The sequence below is a fragment of the Malus sylvestris genome, chromosome 15 (assembly GCF_916048215.2).
Source record: "Malus sylvestris chromosome 15, drMalSylv7.2, whole genome shotgun sequence".
NCBI lineage: Eukaryota > Viridiplantae > Streptophyta > Magnoliopsida > Rosales > Rosaceae > Malus > Malus sylvestris.
The window spans coordinates 9,691,691-9,711,970 of record NC_062274.1 but is presented as its reverse complement, the minus strand read 5'-3'; the positions used below and the strand labels follow the sequence as shown (position 1 = coordinate 9,711,970).

General features: G+C 36.8%; 2 protein-coding genes and 1 pseudogene across 2 annotated transcripts; 1 reads left to right on the top strand and 2 right to left on the bottom strand.

Annotated features, from left to right (window-relative positions):
• Window positions 1–131: 131 nt before the first annotated feature.
• On the bottom strand, window positions 132–2,372 carry LOC126601917 (ABC transporter G family member 5). Its single transcript, XM_050268693.1, has one exon. It carries the CDS (start codon window positions 2,199–2,201, stop codon window positions 183–185), a length of 2,019 nt encoding a protein of 672 aa, XP_050124650.1. The 5' UTR covers window positions 2,202–2,372; the 3' UTR covers window positions 132–182.
• A 4,211-nt stretch (window positions 2,373–6,583) lies between these two features.
• LOC126605820 (uncharacterized) lies at window positions 6,584–10,913 on the bottom strand (annotated as a pseudogene).
• Window positions 10,914–15,744: 4,831 nt separating this feature from the next.
• LOC126604611 (2-oxoisovalerate dehydrogenase subunit alpha 2, mitochondrial-like) lies at window positions 15,745–19,055 on the top strand. The gene is made up of 9 exons (XM_050271899.1): window positions 15,745–16,089; window positions 16,631–16,768; window positions 16,891–17,073; window positions 17,243–17,400; window positions 17,516–17,615; window positions 17,866–17,977; window positions 18,074–18,213; window positions 18,319–18,504; window positions 18,644–19,055. Exons 1-9 carry the CDS (start codon window positions 15,862–15,864, stop codon window positions 18,809–18,811), a joined length of 1,413 nt encoding a protein of 470 aa, XP_050127856.1. The 5' UTR covers window positions 15,745–15,861; the 3' UTR covers window positions 18,812–19,055.
• Window positions 19,056–20,280: the final 1,225 nt, after the last annotated feature.

Below are 20,280 nucleotides of genomic sequence, written 5' to 3'. Positions count from 1 at the left end.
GCTATCTCATCTCACCTCATCGCAAAGTACTAAATTCCAAAGACATGTGAATTGTGAACCGTCGTCCATATCACACTCGTGATCAGAGAGAAAAAGAAATATGGAGAGAGAGAGAGAGAGATATGGATGAGTGAGCACAAAATAATACAGTCATCATATATATATAATCATATAATTACTAGTTAAAGAAAAGGAGTTGCAGTGAGGGTTGGAGGAGGAGTAGGTTTGAAGCCCCTTTGGGACTGGGAGCATCGACATCTACATCTAAGAATGACATAAGAAATAAACCTGTAAAACAAGACGAAGCAGACCATGACCGCCACATTCCTCCACCGGCTTTCCTCCCCATACCCTTCATCTCTCAGAACTTCTTCTCCCGTCACCATACACCTCCCAAAGAAAAACTCCAAGCACTTGTCCGACCCTGAGAACTCGTTTATCAGAAACCCTTCGAACGGATACTTGAACAGCGATATGTAGTGCATGAAAATCCAGTACCCGGGAATCTCATGCTTGGAGATGAAGTAACCGGAGAACAGAAAGAAAGACCCCATGACGCCGGCAATGACCGAGTTTCCCACGATGAAATTTGGCACGAGTGCACTGAAACACACCACCACGGAATTCGCAGTGTATAATATCAACCAGATCAACAGCAAGAAATGGAAAAAGGCCGTGAAGTTAGGGTTGAGTCCGACCAGCCAGTACAGTGGCAGAGTGAAAAGGACGGCCAGGATTAGTAGAAAGGGCAGGTAAACCAATCCGTTGGCGATGGCGTAAGACGAGACCCTGTAGCTTCCGCAACAAGTCTCCTTCATCAGAATCTCCCTCTCTTGAAGAAATATCGGCAGTGCTTCCGTCGTGCACGACAGCAAAAACGTTAAAATGAATGCGAATAGACCTACCCTTTCCTCGGCTCCGGTGAGATCGTCTTTGAGGTCGTAAAAGATGGAGCCTAGAACTAGTCCGGAGACGAGCATCTGAATTGTCCGGCATGCGAACAGCTCCTTTGTTCGGAATATGTTCTTCGAGAACCTATGACTCAGGATCATCGTCTCTCGCAGTCTCGAATTAGTAAAATCCAAATCGGGAAAAACTTCATTATTGGTGATTTTATCGTCGTCAATTTCAAGTGGCACTACTCCTCCTCCGCCTCCGCCACCGGCATTACTATTATTAGTTTTCGATTGTTGAAACAGCTGCTGCAGAGTCAGCTTACCAGTTCGACTCTGACGATCAAGAACAAGAATATTATTGTGTGGTGTGGATTGATGTTGTTGTTGAATGGTTTCGATGGAGTCGATTGCAAACTCGACGACGTTGACATGAAGAGGGAGCTCCAACCCCATGAGCCTTAAGTTGAGGCCGAGATGATCGACGGTGCCGTGGTGGAGGACGGAGCCGTTGGCCAGCAAAAGGATTGAGTTGAAGAGCTTCACAATTCTGAATCCCGGCTGATGAATGCTCAGAATGATGGTTCTGCCCCTGGTCTCAGCCATGGTCTTGAGCATGTCGATGATCTGAAGGGCGGAGGTGCTGTCAAGCCCGGAAGTGGGCTCGTCGAGGATGAGCACTTCGGGGTCGTGGATGACGTCGACTCCAATGGAGACACGCCGCCTCTCTCCGCCGGAGATCCCCCGAACTCTGTCGTCTCCGACTCTGGCGGCGGAGACATGGGAGAGGCCGAGCTCGTTGATTAGGCCCTTGACGCGGGAGCTGAGCTCAAGGGGAGAAACCCTGAGCCTGAGCTTGGCACTGAACATTAGGGTTTCTTCGACTGTAAGCAAAGGAAACAATGTGTCCTTTTGGGTGACGTAGCCGGAGACCTTGTTGAAGTAGGGTTGGCGGAGAGGCTTTTGGTTGACGAAAACGGAACCGCTGTGCGGGGTGAGCTTGCCGGCGAGAATCTCAAGGAGGGAAGATTTACCAGCTCCACTGGGACCAACAATGGCGAGGATCTCCCATGGCCTTGCTCGCAAGTTGACGTCCTTGAGGACTTCTTGCCCACCAACTCCTCCTGCTCTTCCTCTCGATGATCTTCCATCATCTTCAACTGCTACTACAGCTACTTTTGCAGCACATGCAGAAGCAGAAGCAGGTTGTTTGTTTTGGCTGAAGATGTTGAAGAAGTTGCGGTGGGGTGTGTGATTAATCTTGTAGGAGATGCCTACTGCCTCAATCTCACTGCCTTGTTTCTTCATTGAAGATTTCAAGAGCTCTCTCTCTTGTTTGTCTCTCTGTTTTTTCTTTACTTCTTGTTTGTCTCTGCAAAGCTCAGCTCAGTGCTAAATAAGGTTCCAGTTTTATTTTATTTTATTTTTTTGGGTGAACAAGGGTTCCAGCTAGCTGCTACATTGCTTTGTTGTTTCTTTTTCCTAATTTATGTTTTCTAATTTTTCCTCCAGTTTTTTTTCCTTCTCTTCTAACCTGTAAAATACATGGATAGGATATGAGTATATGAGTATTGCAAAGTGATTAATTAGAGGGTAATGCTAATGAGACTAAATTCGAAGATAAATTTGTAAATTAAATAATATGTCAATGTCACCAATAGGAATGAGCAAATTTATCAACGCTTAAGTAATAAATCAATCATAAACTTTCATGTCCTTTAATTAGTTTCCAAAATTTTGTCTACAAATTTTGTCTGCTTAGCATTACCCTTAATTAAACAGGATGCTAGCAAACTTTTCACTTGACATTCTTAGTTATTCTTTTAATATTTTTGTAGCAATGTTAGTTGAGGATTGGAACTGTCTAATTTTTAGATCACAATTTAAAGATCAACTCTGAAAAGTTCAATCAAAATATAAATTATTCAACCGTTTGATTAACATTAATTTTAAGTGAGAAACATAATTTATTTATTTACTAGATATTGTTATATGACTAAATAGCTACGAATATCAGTTAATATTTGTAGAGATTATCTTTCAAGCCGAAAAGGTAAACAAATAGATTATTAACATTCCTATTAATTGTATATATGATAGTGGAAAAAAATATTCGGGCAAACACGTCATTGGCAAGGTATATATCACAAAACTATGAAACTTCATGTACTTATTCTTGTGGTTCAATAAAATGTGGATCGTATTTAGTGTGAGAGTTATCATAATCATATAACTTAAGATAAACTTTATCTCATTTGAACCTCGATTGATTGGACATCCTAGAATTTATTTCTATAAGATTCACTTACATGTAGCTCATTATAAAGAGCAATTTTCAATATGCTCGAAATATATGATAATACATCATATATCATTATTCAAGTAGAGATAAGTTTTTCTTTTGAGTGTCGTTCCAATTACACAATGACATATGAGATATGCCGATGGTCCATGCACGGAGGAAAATCTCTCCAACATAAGCTTTATGTTTCTGTTTTGATTTTTGTCCTGGAAAGTTGCATATGCAGAATTGCAGAAAGTTCACGTGGCTTTGGTAAGTGGCATCTCTCAGATTCTCGGTGTAAACTTTGTTCTTTTACACAATCAACTCTTGCTCTTCCACAATATGTCAATACAAGTGTGTGTATATAATATATCTATATATATATATATATATATATATATATATATGAAAGTTTGTTTTGTTTCTACATTATACGACATCGTATTTGTATGCTAGCGATCGCATATCCTTGGGACCATGCGATAATGCTGTGTTAACACTTTACATCCAGCTGGTAACCTAATAATCAAAGCCTTTATTTCTGGAGAAATATTATTAATAATTTTCTTAAACTTGAAATGCTAATTAATTAACTAAAACAAAACAAAAATGGCTTTCGAGGGGGTTGAAAATTGAAATTAAGATGATTGCTATCTACTATTCTGTTTTTTGTTTTGTTTTGTTACTCTAAGAACCCTGCTGCTAATTGATGAAATTCATGTTTAATTAGGTAATTAAGTAAGGGAGATTAGAGTAAGTACCCACCGCATCAATTTGTAATTATGTGTAGGAGTAGGAGTATAGGACCCCTAGCTTAGCTAGGGACTTGAGCAAAGACATAAACCAGTGGCCCCGTTGGCCCTTGAATTTGTGGCTGAGATGAAATCATATTATACCCTACGTACTGGTAGGATTTATCCCTATGGCTTCGTTTTGTAAGTTATGTTAAAAAAGCAATGAAAATTTTGTAGTTAATTTTAAGATAGGAGATAAATTACTTAAAAAGAAACATTACGATCATTCCAATCCTTTTTATATGAGATAATTAGAGGGGAATATGGTTATCTCCGAATCCCTTCCATTCAAATCCTCCATTATCCTTCAATCATATTTGTTCCGTTCACATGAAAATCGAACAACCATCAATCAATGGACGGGAGAAAGTGAAAAGACTTGTACATTGTTTTTGGTTAAAACTTAAAAAGCAAAAGAAAAATTAATTAATTCCTAGACGTTCGATTTTCATGTGAACTTACAAGATTGAAGGATTTTGAGGATCCAAATGAAAGGAATCCATAGAGTCATATTTCAATTAAATGGGATAAGTTTTCTTCACGAGTAATGAGACTAATGACTTTAATCCTCTTTTTTTTTTTTTAATTTATTTATCAAGACTTTAATCCTCTTCTAATTTTCACAAAATAAAAAGTCCTTCTAGTCTACTTTCAAAATACTACGAATTTAAAGAGTTTTTCATTTCGCCAAAATAGACATATACATATGCAAAAAAAGGTGGCAAATCAACCGGATTAAGTTGTTAATGATTACATTATAGTTTATTTAATTTAATTTCACCTTACACTATCATCACAATTACTAATATCGTCTAAATATTATGACGATATTAAAGTAAATGAACCTTAATAAGTACCAATAACCCAATAAACTGATTTGCCACTCCTTCATATGCAGTAGCGCAAGTAGAAAGTTCCCCTTCCTCCACATTTCCCTGTCCATTGAAATTTGAAGGGGAAAAGAAATGAAAATGGTGGCATGGAAGGAGTGAATATTTTCTGTGGCGGAGGATGAACGAGGGACAAACAGACAGACAGACAGAAAGAGAGGTAAGATGATGTTCACTGGCGTTGGATCTTAATTAATTCAAGCTTGTGAATGATTAGGTTTCTTAATTGGTGGCTCTCGTTTCATCTCATCTAATTCAAGCTTGTGAATGATTAGGTTTCTTAATTGGTGGCTCTCGTTTCATCTCATCTAATTCTAGTGGTTGCTGTTACAGACTTGCTTTTGTCTGGATCAAGAAAGAATCAACATGTCATGCATGCAAGCAAGAAGAGTTGTAGCGCCCGTGAATTCTATATATAATATTATATTACTACGTGGTGGTCTGTGGTCAGGGACGGCCCCATCCCGAAGCGAACCCACCACCGGCTGCCGGGACATGGGCCCCACCAATGCCCAGTGGCCAATGGGATTCATTCACTGCTTTTACTTTACATCCGTTGACTATGTCTAATACACGCAAACGCAACTTAACTAGGCCCGTGACCGACTGATCCCATCCATCCATCATCCTCTTACCTGCTTCTTCTCGAGTAATTTATTCGTATCATATTTTTGTACCATATTTTCATACCATCTTAAGTGACATTTGATATGAATAATCATATCATTTGAATTAATCAAAAATTTAAATTTAGTTCATTATTTAATAAACTTATAATTAAGAAAAACTAGTTAATTAAATGATGATTATTGTATACGAAGACTCTTTCATTTTCTTGGGTTTTGCAAATTTTTCAAATGATATGGCTGTTCGCATCAGATGCTACTTAAGCTGGTATAGAAATGTGGTATAAAAACATAGTATGAATAGCATTACTCATTCTCCTCAACTCCTAAACCAACTTACAAGTAGGTTGTTTTGCCTTTTTCTTTTAGTTATTTGTTCATAGCTTAAATTATGACAAAGTTACTTAGTACTACGGTTTAATGATATTTCTTTTTACTATTAAGTGAGAGGTCTTAGTTTCGATTCTCGTAGATGGCGAATTCAATACCAAATTAGGCTGTCCGTTGTGCAGTTAGCCGAATTCCCCATTCTCTTGGTGTAAAATATATCGTTCTACTAAAAAAAAAAATTATGACAAATGTCCCTAAACTTTACTCAAGTTTAGTTTTTGTCCCTAAACCTTTTATGATGATTTTAAGTAATCATAATTGAAACAAGGAGTTAAAATTTGATTACATAATAGTAAAGCGATTATTAACTTTGAAGAAATCAATAGAATGGCAGTGCCCACGCAAAATAAGAAATCCAACTCTTGAATTGGAAGAATTGGACTCTTTAGATGGACAAGATATTTGAATTCCATGAGGGTGAGGGATTTGGCGTTGCACGAGTGGTCCTTTCCATACGAGTGAGGGATTCGATAGAAGATAAGGCAAACTTCACTCGTGCAACATGGGGTTAAGTTGAAGGACCGGAGAAAATATTGTAAGAGTTTATCGACACTTTAGGCGGAAATCCTTACTATACTCACTCGTGTATGGTTTAAAACGAACGCATAACATATCAATGGCTCTTTTGAAATCCAAAACCGTGAAATGGTGGTCGGAAACAACAGCAAAGGCAAAACTATGCTGGATTTCCGACGAGCTGAGCTGATTTCGACAACGTGCAAATACAGTATGAGAATCAACGAAACAATTTAAGCACAAGTTGAGCCGTGCATCATAATCAGTCAATTTAAGCACAATAAATCAACCATAAACAGTCGTCGGTATTACGTCTCATGAATCTATTTGTTCATTGCTCTCTCTTCCCTTCTGTTGAATTCCTTCCATCCTCCCTTCACTTTCCTTGGAAAAAATAGTTGAACCCAGTTTGCACATCAAGTCAGTTTTTTTTCAATCATCAAGAGACAATGTTCAACCCAACCTCAAGGAAAAAGTATCACAAATTCATCAAATGGGGGAGATGACACATCCTAAGATTTCACATGCTCCCTCACAAACTGCTACACCCGAGATATTTCACCCGTTAGACCAGACGCTTCTGCAACAGTAACTTTGTTCTGGCAATGAGAGAACGAAAATACTTCGCCAGGTACTCCAAGGGTAAAGTCGTTTGCAATATCAGCTGCTGATATTGCACTTCTTGATGCCCGTAACTTCTCGCTGTAGGATGTTATATGTCAAATGTATCAGAACAATGAACAATAAAATAGATTTATGAAGCAGAAACAGAATAATGAATGCAAATCACCATATCATAGAGCCCTGTCGGCGAATGAACACTTTACAAAACAAAACCAACAGAGAATTGTATGGAAAATTTTGTCTTCAATGCATCATCGACGAAAGTTAGAAAATCACAGCGAAACAGTTTAAAGTCCAACCGATGTACTTATGGAAAACATAGATGTTGATCAGAAGGAATTATCTTCCTCGGAAACCATGAAGACAGTGGATATTTCTCATAAAAAAAATGAAGATGCAGGAAATGATTTACGAGTGCATATAACTACCAGTTAATTTAGTCCCACACGGAATTGAAAAGTTTGAGTAAAACATTATAATCAATCAGAGAAAAGAAACCTATAATTACAAGAGTTCAAATCTTACATTTCTTTCTCCAGTTGTTTCCGAATAAATTCCTTGATATGTGCTGTTACTTTGTCTGTCTTGTTGTAGAGAATAAGAACTGGAATTTTCTTCCTCACCACAGTTGCCTTAGTCAAAATATCATATAGGATCGTGGGATATCATTGAGAAATAGGAATCCATGTTATCAAAAGATTTCCTGCGATTATTTCTAGTATGGAACGAGTCAATCATCCACTTTGGTATCTTATTGAACAAAAATGGTGATATTGTTCCTCCGTTGATCAAGAATTTTGATTTTTGGGAAGTATCATGATCATCCAATAAGAAGGGTTTCAATTTTTTCAAATGAACGATTTGAAGACCTATTGATTCTAACAACTGATTGCAGAGTTGGTCATTCGGACCTTTCAATTCATAGCAAATAAAGTGCCACGAACAGAGTAGCCATTTTTCAATATCATATTGTAGCTTTTATACTGGAAAGAGGAAATCTCACTCAGAAGCAGCACGACAATTAGGTAAGAACTCCAAAGCATCAACCACAAATACTATCCCAGCTGCTTGAGGCAGAAAATCATCTAGTTGGGCTCTAAGGCGAGAATGCCCAGGAACATCGATAAGATGAACAGGATTTTCCTTTCCACCCTGTCATTAAAAACCAATAGATGAGTAAGCACGATCAAGTTGACAATCAACAAAAACAACAGTACAAAAGAAAGGGAAGAAAATGATCATGTGGCTAATGTCTTCTACATATCAAAAGCAAACAGATAAGTTAAACTCTGCCCTCACTTAACAAGACAAGCAATATTGTTTGAACATAGTTATTTGCATATGAGCACAAGAGGCTGAAATATACCTTTGAATTTTCCGAATGGAGCACAAAATATCCATCATTTGGTTCCATGGAAGTGACAGTACCTTGATGTGAAGAGCCATCCCGAAGCTGGCATGCGCATCAAATCATGGCATAAAAGTTAGATGAACATTTCTAAGCATAAATAGATCACCAAAGTAACTTGAAACAGGGAAAGATGGACATACTTAATAAAAGGCATTTAGAATTTCTATATATATTATTTTCCAAGCATTAAACACCAAATTATCTCAAACAGACATAGACTTCCAATTATATCAGAAAAAAGATAGGGATACAACATCAGCACAGGACCAACCTGATCAAGTTTCTAATTGACATAGAGAAAATAACCAGAGTCATATGGTCTAGATAAATTTCGTTTGCATTACATATTAAAGACTAAGTGTGACATTAGTCACTCTAATGAATGATCTAGAAAATTGGATCAACTATTGAGTCTACAAAAGTGATTCGTATAATGTTTAGAAGAACAAAATCCAATAATCTCAAAGCTTACTTGATAGAAAAGAACAGTCTTCCCACTGCCACTATGCCTGCTTATTAGCTTTTGGGCGTTTAAACAACCTTACTACAACACAAAGATAAAGAAAATATATATTACTGTGGACTCTTTTGAAAATAAATTAAAAAAATATATTACAAGAGTACGTAACCAACAAAAGTAAGAATGAGGTGCATAGCAAGACCGCTATAGCAGCATAAATCTGCTCGGGCGGAACCTGATGAAAGTATTGAAGGGCGTGAGACGACCATTGCTCTGCCTGTTTCTTCCATTGTTCTGCCAGTTCCTTCAATAGTTCTAATCCTTCCATACTTTTTTTGGGATTTTAGGAAATTTTCAGTTTCAGTGGCAGTGATTATTCTTGGCTTCTTCAGCCCCTGGGAATGTCTAAAGAAGGAACGGAGCTCAACTTGGGAGAAAGTACCCTAAGGGAAGACCAAGACACGGGTATTAGGAGCTTACAGTAAGAGATTTAGAACTTATGGAAGAAACAATATGAGCGGGGCATTTGACTCTTAAAAAGAATCTCAAATTCATCACTTAAAAAGGTCGTACCCAGTGCACAAGGCTCCCGCTTTACGCAGGGTCTGGGAGAGGTGAATGTCGGCTAGCCTTACCCCCATTTATGGAGAGGCTGCTCCCAAACACTAAAGAGAATCTCAAATTCATTTTTCACTTGTAAACTTTAAGTCTTAAATATACAGAATCTCTTATTGATTAACAAAAACAGGAATATGAATATCTAGGGCTGGTTCGGTATGGGATACCGAACTGAAACTAGTATCTTGAATCTCAAACCGAAATTTTTCGGGACAGAAAATTGAAGACCAATCCCAAACCAAATTTTCGAGAATTCCGAAATATTTTCGGAATTTCGGGACAAATCGAGAATCCCAAATTGAAATATACAATTATGAATTGTTCTTCAAATATATTCTACTATCAAACTAACGCCATCATATTTCGCTGATTGCAGATAATTGGATCAGTTGAAATTTCTCCATTTCTAGGTTTAATTGGATCAAAATTCTAGCATTCCAACAACACGTAACTGCTTCAAAGCCTTTAGATGGCAACCCTAATTCTCTGCTTGGTTGCCGAGACAAACAACTTCTCTGGAAGATTTCTCAAAATTCAGAGAAATTAAAATTAAAATACAAGTAGGTGAAATAATCGATTCTCTAATTCCCCCTAAAACCCCAACAATGAAATTAAACAAAACTAACATTTCAACAAGAATGAAAAAAAAGGCTCAAATTTCAAAACCCAGGATAATAAAGAAACAAAATTGACATTACAATTGACAGTAAGTATCACAAAAATGTTCGTCAACTAAAAGCGAACCTATAGTACTACACCAGACCTCTCAAAAAGGACTCATTTATAAAACAAAACTTACAGCTACTAACACATCAATCATTAAGAAGAATGAGAAATCCATGAACTCATTCAAAACCGATGGTCAAAGGCTGCCCAGTATCTAAATTTATCCCATAGTTCATCTACTCCCACTCTGTTATAATCCTCAAATTGGGGGTAAGGCTAGCCGACATTCACCTACTCCCACTCTGATCAATGCCCGATAAAAAAAACCAACCAATCCCAAATTTCCAATAATACTCAAATAATCAATTAGCAAATTACATACTTTGAATTCCTTGGCAGCGAATTTCAGCACGGCAGCGAAAGGGGCAGCCTCTGGAACGGTAAACCTGGAAAAAATTGATTGATATATAAAAAATTGTAAAAATTCGAAAAGCAAAAAAGCGCCTCGAAGAAGAGAAACTGAAATAGGAATAGGGGACGAGGCGGATCCGACTCAGAGGGCGATTGAAAAATGCAAGGAAGGTGCTGCATCGAGAGGTGAAAAGGTTGGAGGTGGCGGAGCTAGGGCTTCATTCCATCGCCGAGAGAGAGAGTAACTGAGAGAGTCGGAGAAAGTCTATTTCTTTTGTCGAGCAGTGAGAGAGAATTTGTTTCGGAAGAGTTATTTAAGTGCTGAAATCGCTTGCCGAAAATGTTTTTGGTTTCAAATATTTTCCTTAAGACCATCTCCAACTCTTGAGCTAATAGTTAAATTTTTTAACCCGGAAAATTTAGCTTTTACCCCAGAAACATCTTTTCTGTTCCAACCCTTCTACCCTAAAATTTTAGCCCAGAATTATTAAAGAATGAAATTAGCCTAAATTTTTTTCTTAAATCAATTTAAAAAAAAAATAAATATGTAGATTATTGTAAATTAATTTTATGAACATTTTAATCTAAAAAAATTTAAATTCCGATAAACATTTCGCATTTAGCCCGGGGGAAAAGTTGGGGGGTATTTGGCCCAGAAATAGCATTTGGCATTTAGCCTAAAATTTTAGCATGGGTTTGAGAGTGTTTGGGGGGGTAATTTGGGGGGTAATTTGGCTTTTAGCCCAGGGTTGGAGATGGTCTAAGAAGCAGTAAATGCGTACAATTATTTAAAAATGTTTTTAAAAAGTGTTTTTAATTATTGAAAAGTATTTTTTTTAAATGCTTCATTTAAAAGCACCTACTCCAAAATTTAGAGTAAAAATCAAATTTTAAATTCTAAACATATATTAACTTGCTTCAACCTTTAGGACAAATATGAGTTAAAACTCAAAACTCATTTCCAGGCCAAATTTAGCCCAAGATTCCCCTGGGTTAGTGGGGCTGGTCCATTGTATATGTATATTTCTTTTATTTGTTTCATATTATTTCATAGTATTTCACGAGTTTCTTGGTGTTGGTTAGTGATTTTTCAATATTTGTTGGAATTTAAATATTTTTAGATTAAAATATTCATAAAATTAAAATAGGATAGTCTACATAATTTTTTTTTTAAAAATAACTTAAAATCATTCTTTAATGATATGGGGCTAAAATTTTAACCCATAAAGGTTAGAGCAAAAAATTGTTTTTGGGTTAAAACCTACATTTTTTGGGCTAAAAATGTTAGGTTTTAACTCAAGGGTTGAAGATGGTCTTAAAGAATTCTCTTATCAATCAATTTGACTTTAGTAAAAAAATGGAAATTCTCCATATTGAAACCAATGCATGGACTTTATAGTGTGCTCACTAGTGTTCTAAAAACCGGCCTAGGCGATGAAGGCCCGCCGCAATTTAGTGCAAATCGTTTTGAAAAATTGGTCTGGAGCTAGGTGGTCCTAAGCAGCGCATAGGCGGTCCTAGGCGGTTTGGTTTTTTTTTATTATTATTATTTGTGTTTTTTTTCTTTCTTTCTGTTTCATGGTGGTATACTTATGGAAATGGATCAAGAACAAACTAGATACAACAAGATTAAATAATTTAGTCTATATCCAATCCAATGCAAGGATCATGAACAAGAAGAATTTAGTCTATCATCCAATAATACTGCTTATCATAATTACATGCTTACTATTTTTTACATATTGAACTTGTTAGATGTACATACTTTGTGTATTCTTTTACTTCTATTTTTGCATTTTATCACGTATTTACAAGATATACCATAAATTTACATAAATCCGTCTAGGCCATTCTATCCGCCTAGGCACTAGACCCCTGTCCGCGGCCCAACTAGCGCCTAACGTTTTTTTAAATCTTGGTGCTCACGGAACACACATGATACTCCAGATTTTTTAAGTTCATCACATGTCATCACATGACAAATCTATTCTCCAAGAAAAAAAAAATTGGCTCTAAAGTTGTAGATGGTTGTAGCTGCAGAAAACAATCATATTTATGCACACAAGTTAGATTTGTACTGATCTCCTCTCCCAACAACTACTATTTAGACCAACATTAATGGTTAGAATTGAAACTTAAATTTTGTCTAAAAATTTTAGGTTCTAAACCAAAAATAATTTTTCTTCTTCCATCCTTAAAATTTAGCCAGAGTATTAAAGAACAATGTTAGTCTAAATGACAAACTTACCCTTAATCTATTCAATGCCTAAAATTATTGACAAAAATAAAGGGTATTTATGTCATTTTATTTTTATTCAATGGAGATTTTTTAACAAAATAATTGATGTGAACAAATTAGAACCATTTTCATCGATTTTAAATTTCAGAAGCTAAAATGAAGAGTTATGTTAATTTTAAAAACCGTAGTATAAGTGGCTATTATTTTTCATTGTGATACGGTACCACCAGTTGGCTTTACTGAGTGGTAGTACATCTCCACTCAAATTTTGCCATCTGTACATTAAAACACATAAACTTCTGCCGTTAATTCTGAAGTTACAAACCCTAAACAGGGTGGTTAACCACGTACGGCCGACGCTACCCAAAAGCTTGGCTGACGAACTGACGGTGGCGAGACTAGTAGCAAGAGCTTTACGTTTTGCATCTGCAATTTCTCTGCAATAATATTTTCTATAAGTGTATAGTCATGAAAGACATCAAGAAGATGGGATAAATCCCAAATCCAGTTAATGGTGGAAGCCAAGCCACTGTTTGAATTGAGGGCAAACAGCCATCGATGATTCGATGCGCCTCAATTCTGTTTCTTCAATTGATTCGGTTACTATCAAATCCCCTTCAATCCTCTTTAAGAAAATTCTTAATTTTGAGAAATAAATCATCAATTTTATGCATAATAATAATTTACGACGGCAAAAATAAAGAAAGTTCTTAATTTCTATCAAACATCTGCAATTGCATTTTTATTCAATGGCATGCGACCGCAAGGAAGTGGTCAAATCTCGAGGCGGCGACAGCGACGGCGACGGAGTAGCCATAAAGATTAATTAATTAACCCCCAAACAAACGGAAAACAATTAACCCCCGAATAAAAAATTAAAAAAAACTCCGAATAAAAGGAAAACACTTTTACGTGGTGTTAGCTAGGGGTGGATTTTTTTGCCAAATTGCCGTGCCAACCGAATTGCCAACCGTGCCATACCGATTTTGTGCCAAATTTTTTGTACCAATCGGTAATGGTACGGTATTGTACCGTACCGAAATTTCATGGTACGGTATTGGTAATAGATACCATTACCACGGTATTACCGTACCATACCGAAAATACAATATAATTTATAATTTATAAATTATATAATAGATAATTATATAACACGTATTTATAATATTCCAATAACTTGAAAATAAAACCCTACTTATATTAGCATTGTTGTTGGTGACTTTGATCTCTTAAAATTGTGGAAATCAAACACAAAAGAGTTCATAATTTTTTCACAAATAGCCAAAATATCTTTGTAACCCCCACTTCTACTGTTGCTAGTGAAAATGCATTTAGCTTAGGGAGGAGGGTTGTGGACCCTTTTAGGGTATCCTTGACTCCTAATGGAGGCACTAGTGTGTACCAGTGGTTGACTTAGGGCATATGAAGTAAATTTCTACAAGGAACCAACGGAAGATATGCTTCAATTTTACAAGGAAATGGAAGAAGAGAAAACAAGAAAGATATGCTTTAATTTTTTTAGTAAATTTGTTATTAAATGGTTTTCAACTTTAATTCTTCTTGCTACTAATTAATATGTTTTCTTTGTTTGTAATGTATGCTTGACACAAACTCAATCTTCTACAAGTTTAATGCCTCCTCCAAAAGCTTCGACATCTCAAGCTTGAATAACTGATCAATGAATTCTCATTTTTGAAGTTTACTTCCAATTTTCATTTGGTTTGAAACTTTAATTTCTATTTGGATTGTTAACTTCTATTTGTTTTGGTTCGTAACTTCTATTTGGATTGTAAGCTTAATTTTCATGATGAATCTTGATGCATCATTTGAATTATTATGTGTGTGAATTGTGAATAATGAATAATAGATGAATTTAATCTATAATGTATGAGATAAAGGTACAAAAAAAAAGTTTTGCCCTTAAATTGGGTTAAAAAAACAAAAACAGATTTTGTCCCAAAACAAAATGGCAATTATCATTGCCATACCATGCCAACCGAACTTTTGGCAATACCGAACTTCGGTATACCAAAAGTTTGGTACGGTAATGGTAATAGATTTTTCCAAACCGAAAGTTTGGTACGGTAATTGGTACAAGGGTTTTGGTACGGTAACCGTACCGAACCCACCCCTAGTGTTAGCTGTTAAACGGCAGAATTTTAAGTTGAGTACCGTTATTCATAACATGTTTTTGTACCATATTTTTATAGTATTTTAAGTGACATTGTCTACAGTCATATCATTTGAACTAATCAAAATTTTAAATTTAGTTTATTATTTAATAAACTAATAATTAAGAAAAATTAGTTAATTAAATGATGATTGTGGTATAAGATGAATCTTTCTCCTTCATTTTTTTGGATTTTGCAAATTTTTCAAATGATGTGGCTGTCCACATTAGATGCCACCTAAGGTGATACGAAAATGTGGTACAAAAACATAGTATGAATATTATTACTATTTTAAGTTTGTTGATGATTTGTATTAGCAGTACAGATGGCGAATTATGAGTAGAGATGTACTACCACTCAGCAATGTTCGTGGTATTACTGTATCACTTAATAATGGAAAAATATCCTTTATGGATCCTTTCTTCTTAATTCACAAAATCAAGAAATCTGTGCTATTAAAATTTGATCCAACGGTTGAAGTTATTATAACTTTTAAAGTGAATCCCTGTTTATAACCGTTGGATCAATTTTCAATAGCACATATTCTCTGATTTTGTGGATTAAGAGGAAGGGATCCGGAGAGGATCAATTTCCCTTAATAATTTATTGTTAAACACCAGGAAGAGACACGTGGGATCTGAGTTGTAAGATGGGTATCGATGCCTTTTGGTAGTGGGCAGTGGGTCCATAGTAATCAAACAAGTTTGCTTCCGAAACGGCTGTTTTATAGTCCTACTGATTTGGCACTCTTATCTTCAATTCCATATAGTACAAGCAGAGCACTGGTTCTCCCACGACAGTCCATGCACTGACAGCTAACAAACCCTACCTCTCTCCCTGGGAAGTTGGACATTTTCAGAAGAAGAAGATGATGAGGAAATCAGGTAGCACCATTATCAAACATCTCAAATCATCATCGTTCGGTCTCACCTCTTGGACTCCAAAATCTCCACTTCCACTTGCTCCTCCTTCATTTCCTCAAATTCTCCAAATCCCGGCAGCCGGAGATTTCAGTAACTTCTGCTCTTGCCGGTTTGAATCCGTCAATGCAGAAAAGACGCCGGATTCGGATACGACTGATCGCAATCACGATCAGGTATCTTCTTGTTGTAAATTATGGCTTTACTCTTTAATTTCCAGTTTGATTGCGTCCGGCTTGCATTCATTTCCTGTTCTTTCTATACAACAACTAGATTATGTTGAAATGCAGCACTGATTTAGGACAGAGTCAGGCGGCGGAATTTAGACTAGTTTAGCGGAAGCGAAAATATAGCAAACTAGAAGCGAAAGATGTTCTTGTCAAATTTTACTCCGTGATGAATGATCCAGCATTGAATTGATGGATCATTACCTAAAAGAGTGACTCCGATGGGCCGTGTGATCTGTTATGAAAGAGTTTGCAGTTTTACCTTCTTGCTAAAACACTCTTACAGTTATTACTTCCGAGAGATTTAGTACTGCACTTTAGCTAGGAACCAAGTAAGGCACCATTGAGGTGGTGTTTAAGTATCTTGGATGAATTACAAGATGAGACATTCTTGCGTAATTTCATAAATTTGCTTCCGAGAGGCCCTGTGAGCTTGCACATTGCATATATATACATATAATCGCCGAAGAATATCGCTTCTTCACTACAGGCTTTAGTGTTTCCCGAAGGAAAGGTCAAGTTCACTCCTGAAATGAGGTTCATATCCGAGACTGCTGAGGAGCGGGAATGCTGTTATCGCATCCTTGATGACAATGGGAACCAAATTTTGTCCAGCAACTATGTAGAGGTACTGGAAATTCCCTCTGTCTCGCTTCCAATAATGAGTTTCCGTTTTCTTTTCTACGAACACGAATATAATATAACCCAAAGGAAGTAACCTTGCGACTTATATATTACCAATTTAAACAGGTCAGTAAGGAAGTTGCTGTGAAAATGTATACCAACATGGTTACTCTTCAGACCATGGACACCATTTTCTATGAAGCACAAAGGCAAGGAAGGATTTCGTTCTATTTGACCACAGTTGGTGAAGAGGCTACCAATATTGCATCTGCGGCAGCACTCACCATTGACGACATTGTCTTTCCTCAGGTTTCCAGCACATATACGCATATATAACAACTTTCTATAATATCCTTTCTAGTTAAATACCCCACACCTGCATTCCTACTCATTAAGATTTCAATCTTTTTCCTCATCAGTTGATTCAATAGTTTATCATGAGAGGTGCTGAGAGAAGTTTTCTTTGACATGTATGCAGTACAGGGAGGCAGGAGTGCTATTGTGGCGTGGTTTCACTCTACAAGAATTTGCAAACCAGTGTTTCAGTAACAAAGCTGATTATGGGAAAGGCAGGCAGATGCCGATCCATTATGGATCTAACAAGCTCAATTACGTAACTATAGCATCAACCGTGGCGTAAGATAGAAATTTTTTATGTCGGAGATTATTTTTGGCTGATATGTAGACCATTTCCAAATGTTTCACTAAAATGATTAAGGTCACACCACAAATAATTTATACTGCTTTGCAGCACACAACTTCCACAGGCTGTTGGTGCTGCATATTCTTTAAAGATGGACAGGAAAGATGCATGTGTGGTCGCGTATGTTGGTGATGGTGGCACAAGCGAGGTAAACTACCACTGAATCTTATCCTAAAAGTGCTCGCACCTCCAACGTTTTTAATAGCCTTAGGCGAATATAATTAAAAGCGGCGAACAAGGTTACTAAGTCCCTCATGTTTCTGTTGATTCAAAATCTTGTTATAGCCTCTGCATTTATCCCATTGATGCCCAGCATTTCACTGTTTTTGTGGAGGGGTGTCCCTATAAGTTAGAGGTCATTGGTTTTGGTTCTTTTCTGATCAAGCAAATTATGTTAGGGTGATTTCCATGCTGCCTTGAATTTTGCGGCTGTTAAGGAGGCTCCGGTTATATTCTTTTGTCGGAACAATGGATGGGCTATCAGTACACCTACATCAGACCAGTTTCGGAGTATTCCATCTCTCTGCTTGTATTTTTACAATTTCTATCAAACGTAGTGCTGATGCATAGAAGCAAAGTAATAATTTATTCCTCTTCTTTGGGCAGGTGATGGCGTTGTTGTCAAAGGCCGGGCTTATGGAATTCGAAGCATCCGAGTAGATGGTAATGATGCACTTGCTGTGTACGGTGCAGTTCATGCTGCCCGTGACATGGCAATCAGAGAACAGAGACCAATCTTAATTGAGGTAAAGAAAAGGATTTTTATTTGGTTTCCTGGCCTTGTGAGCCACATTGTTGAAACTCGTATTCTTCAACTTTTGATGTTTGGTTTCGATCTTTTCCATTGACAGGCATTAACATATCGAGTAGGACACCATTCCACTTCAGATGATTCGACAAAGTATCGTCCAGTCGAAGAGATTGAATGGTGGAAAATGGAACGAGACCCTGTATCTCGATTTAGAAAGTGGATGGAAAACAATAGTTGGTGGAGTGATAAGCAAGAGTTAGAGGCCAGAAACAGTGCGAGAAAGCAGGTAAGACGTACTATTACTTCTTTTTGGAAGAAACGCTTCAGAACATGTTGTTGAACAGAACAGATATGGAAGGTGTAAGATCCAAATATGAGAATCGTGTTTTCTGAATAATTGTTTATGCGTTTTTGTTGCAATGCAGATATTACATGCAATCCAAGAAGCAGAGAAAGTTGACAAACCTCCAATTGCTGACATTTTCACAGATGTATATGACTCTCCCTCTTCCGATCTCCGCGAGCAGGAGAAATTGCTCAGAGATACAATTCAAAGACACCCCTGCGATTACCCATCCGACTTTCCTCTCTAACTTCTGACTAGATTCAAGGCACGGTGAAGAAATATGGGAAGAAATTTCGTTACGTTGAAGGTAGAAGATAGATTAGCGATGAAGAAAACTTATGCATCTGCACAAAATAGTAGAATTAAAATAAGTAAGTCCTTCATCACTTGTTCATTACCGTATGTTTGGATAAGTAACTTTCAAAATACAAACTGTGCACTACCACTGAACTACACAAGCATTATAAGGAGTCATTTGAAGTTCTCTCTAAGTATATTTTTAGGTACATCCATGTAATTTTGTTGTGCATTCCTTAGACTAAGTTTCATGGAACTTTATAGTCCCTCATCCTTTGATAAAAATAAATAAATAAAATAAATTCCCTCGTCCAAACTCACGACCCACGAAATAAAAAAAAATCATCCACTTCTAGCTTCATTTCTTAATTCAACACTCTTTTAGTACCTATGAGTTATCAAAATCAATCTAATCTTGGACACGCAAAGAGCCTTAGGTCTTGTTTGGTCTATAGGATTAAATTGGAACGGATAACTCACTATTTTAAAGCTATATTGAAGGTAAAAGTGAATGATTTTTTCATGAGATTAGAAAGGAAATGGAGATGACTGGAAACTTGTCCCTTCTAAACCTCTCATTTTAAGGGGAACTGGAATGAATAAGTTTCGTCAACAACCAATCCATCTTCTACCTCGAGATTCCTTGTCAATTCTTCAAATGAAACCTCGAACAATTTTTTCTCCCAATCGCACAACTGAAAAATAACCGGGTCTCACAGTGCCCCAATAACTTAGAAACATTTTCTCTAAATGTGTTGTGGAGGTCCATGCTTGTCACCGAACATTCATTCTGCTCATTTGAGTAAACATTTCTATTCGAATTTATTAAATTCTCCAATCATTTGGGAATAAAAACTAAGATATACTTACCGATATATGCAAAAGAGGCCGTAGGAACTCCGAAGTTAAGCGAGTAGGAGGCCAGAGCACTTTCAGGATGGGTGACCCACTGGGAAGTTGCTCGTGAGTTTTCAAAAACAAAACCATGAGGGAATGGTAAGCCCAAAACGGACAATATCGTGCTACAGTGATGGAACGGGCTCGGGATGCGGTGGATCCGGGCCGGGATGTGACAAGAGATGATTGAATACCTATGTAGGTCAATCGAGTTTCCGATAGTGCTATCCAAGCAAGAAGCAGATTTGGATGTGACTCATTCCTAATTAACGCAAAATAGGTGCAATGATGAAATAAATATTGATCTCATTCCCACATGAGTGCATGAGTACTATGAAGGTGTGTCATTACAGCACTATAGTGGGTTGTGTAATGATTGATTGGAATCTCGAATGTTACGTGTGATGAGAATCAAAATAGTGAATCATGAAATATGAATTGTGGTCACATTTTAAAGAAAAATAATATCACTTTAACAGTGTTCAGATCTATAGGCGCAACAAACATTAAAAATATGATTAT

What these genes read in the sequence shown, in the direction of transcription:
- LOC126601917 (XM_050268693.1), bottom strand. Translation starts at nt 2,201, where the DNA reads ATGAAGAAACAAGGCAGTGAGATTGAGGCAGTAGGCATCTCCTACAAG.
- LOC126604611 (XM_050271899.1), top strand. Translation starts at nt 15,862, where the DNA reads ATGATGAGGAAATCAGGTAGCACCATTATCAAACATCTCAAATCATCA. An exon ending in GTGATGGTGGCACAAGCGAG is followed by an intron (nt 17,616 to 17,865) that starts GTAAACTACCAC and finishes AAATTATGTTAG; the next exon opens with GGTGATTTCCATGCTGCCTT. An exon ending in AGAGACCAATCTTAATTGAG is followed by an intron (nt 18,214 to 18,318) that starts GTAAAGAAAAGG and finishes TTCCATTGACAG; the next exon opens with GCATTAACATATCGAGTAGG.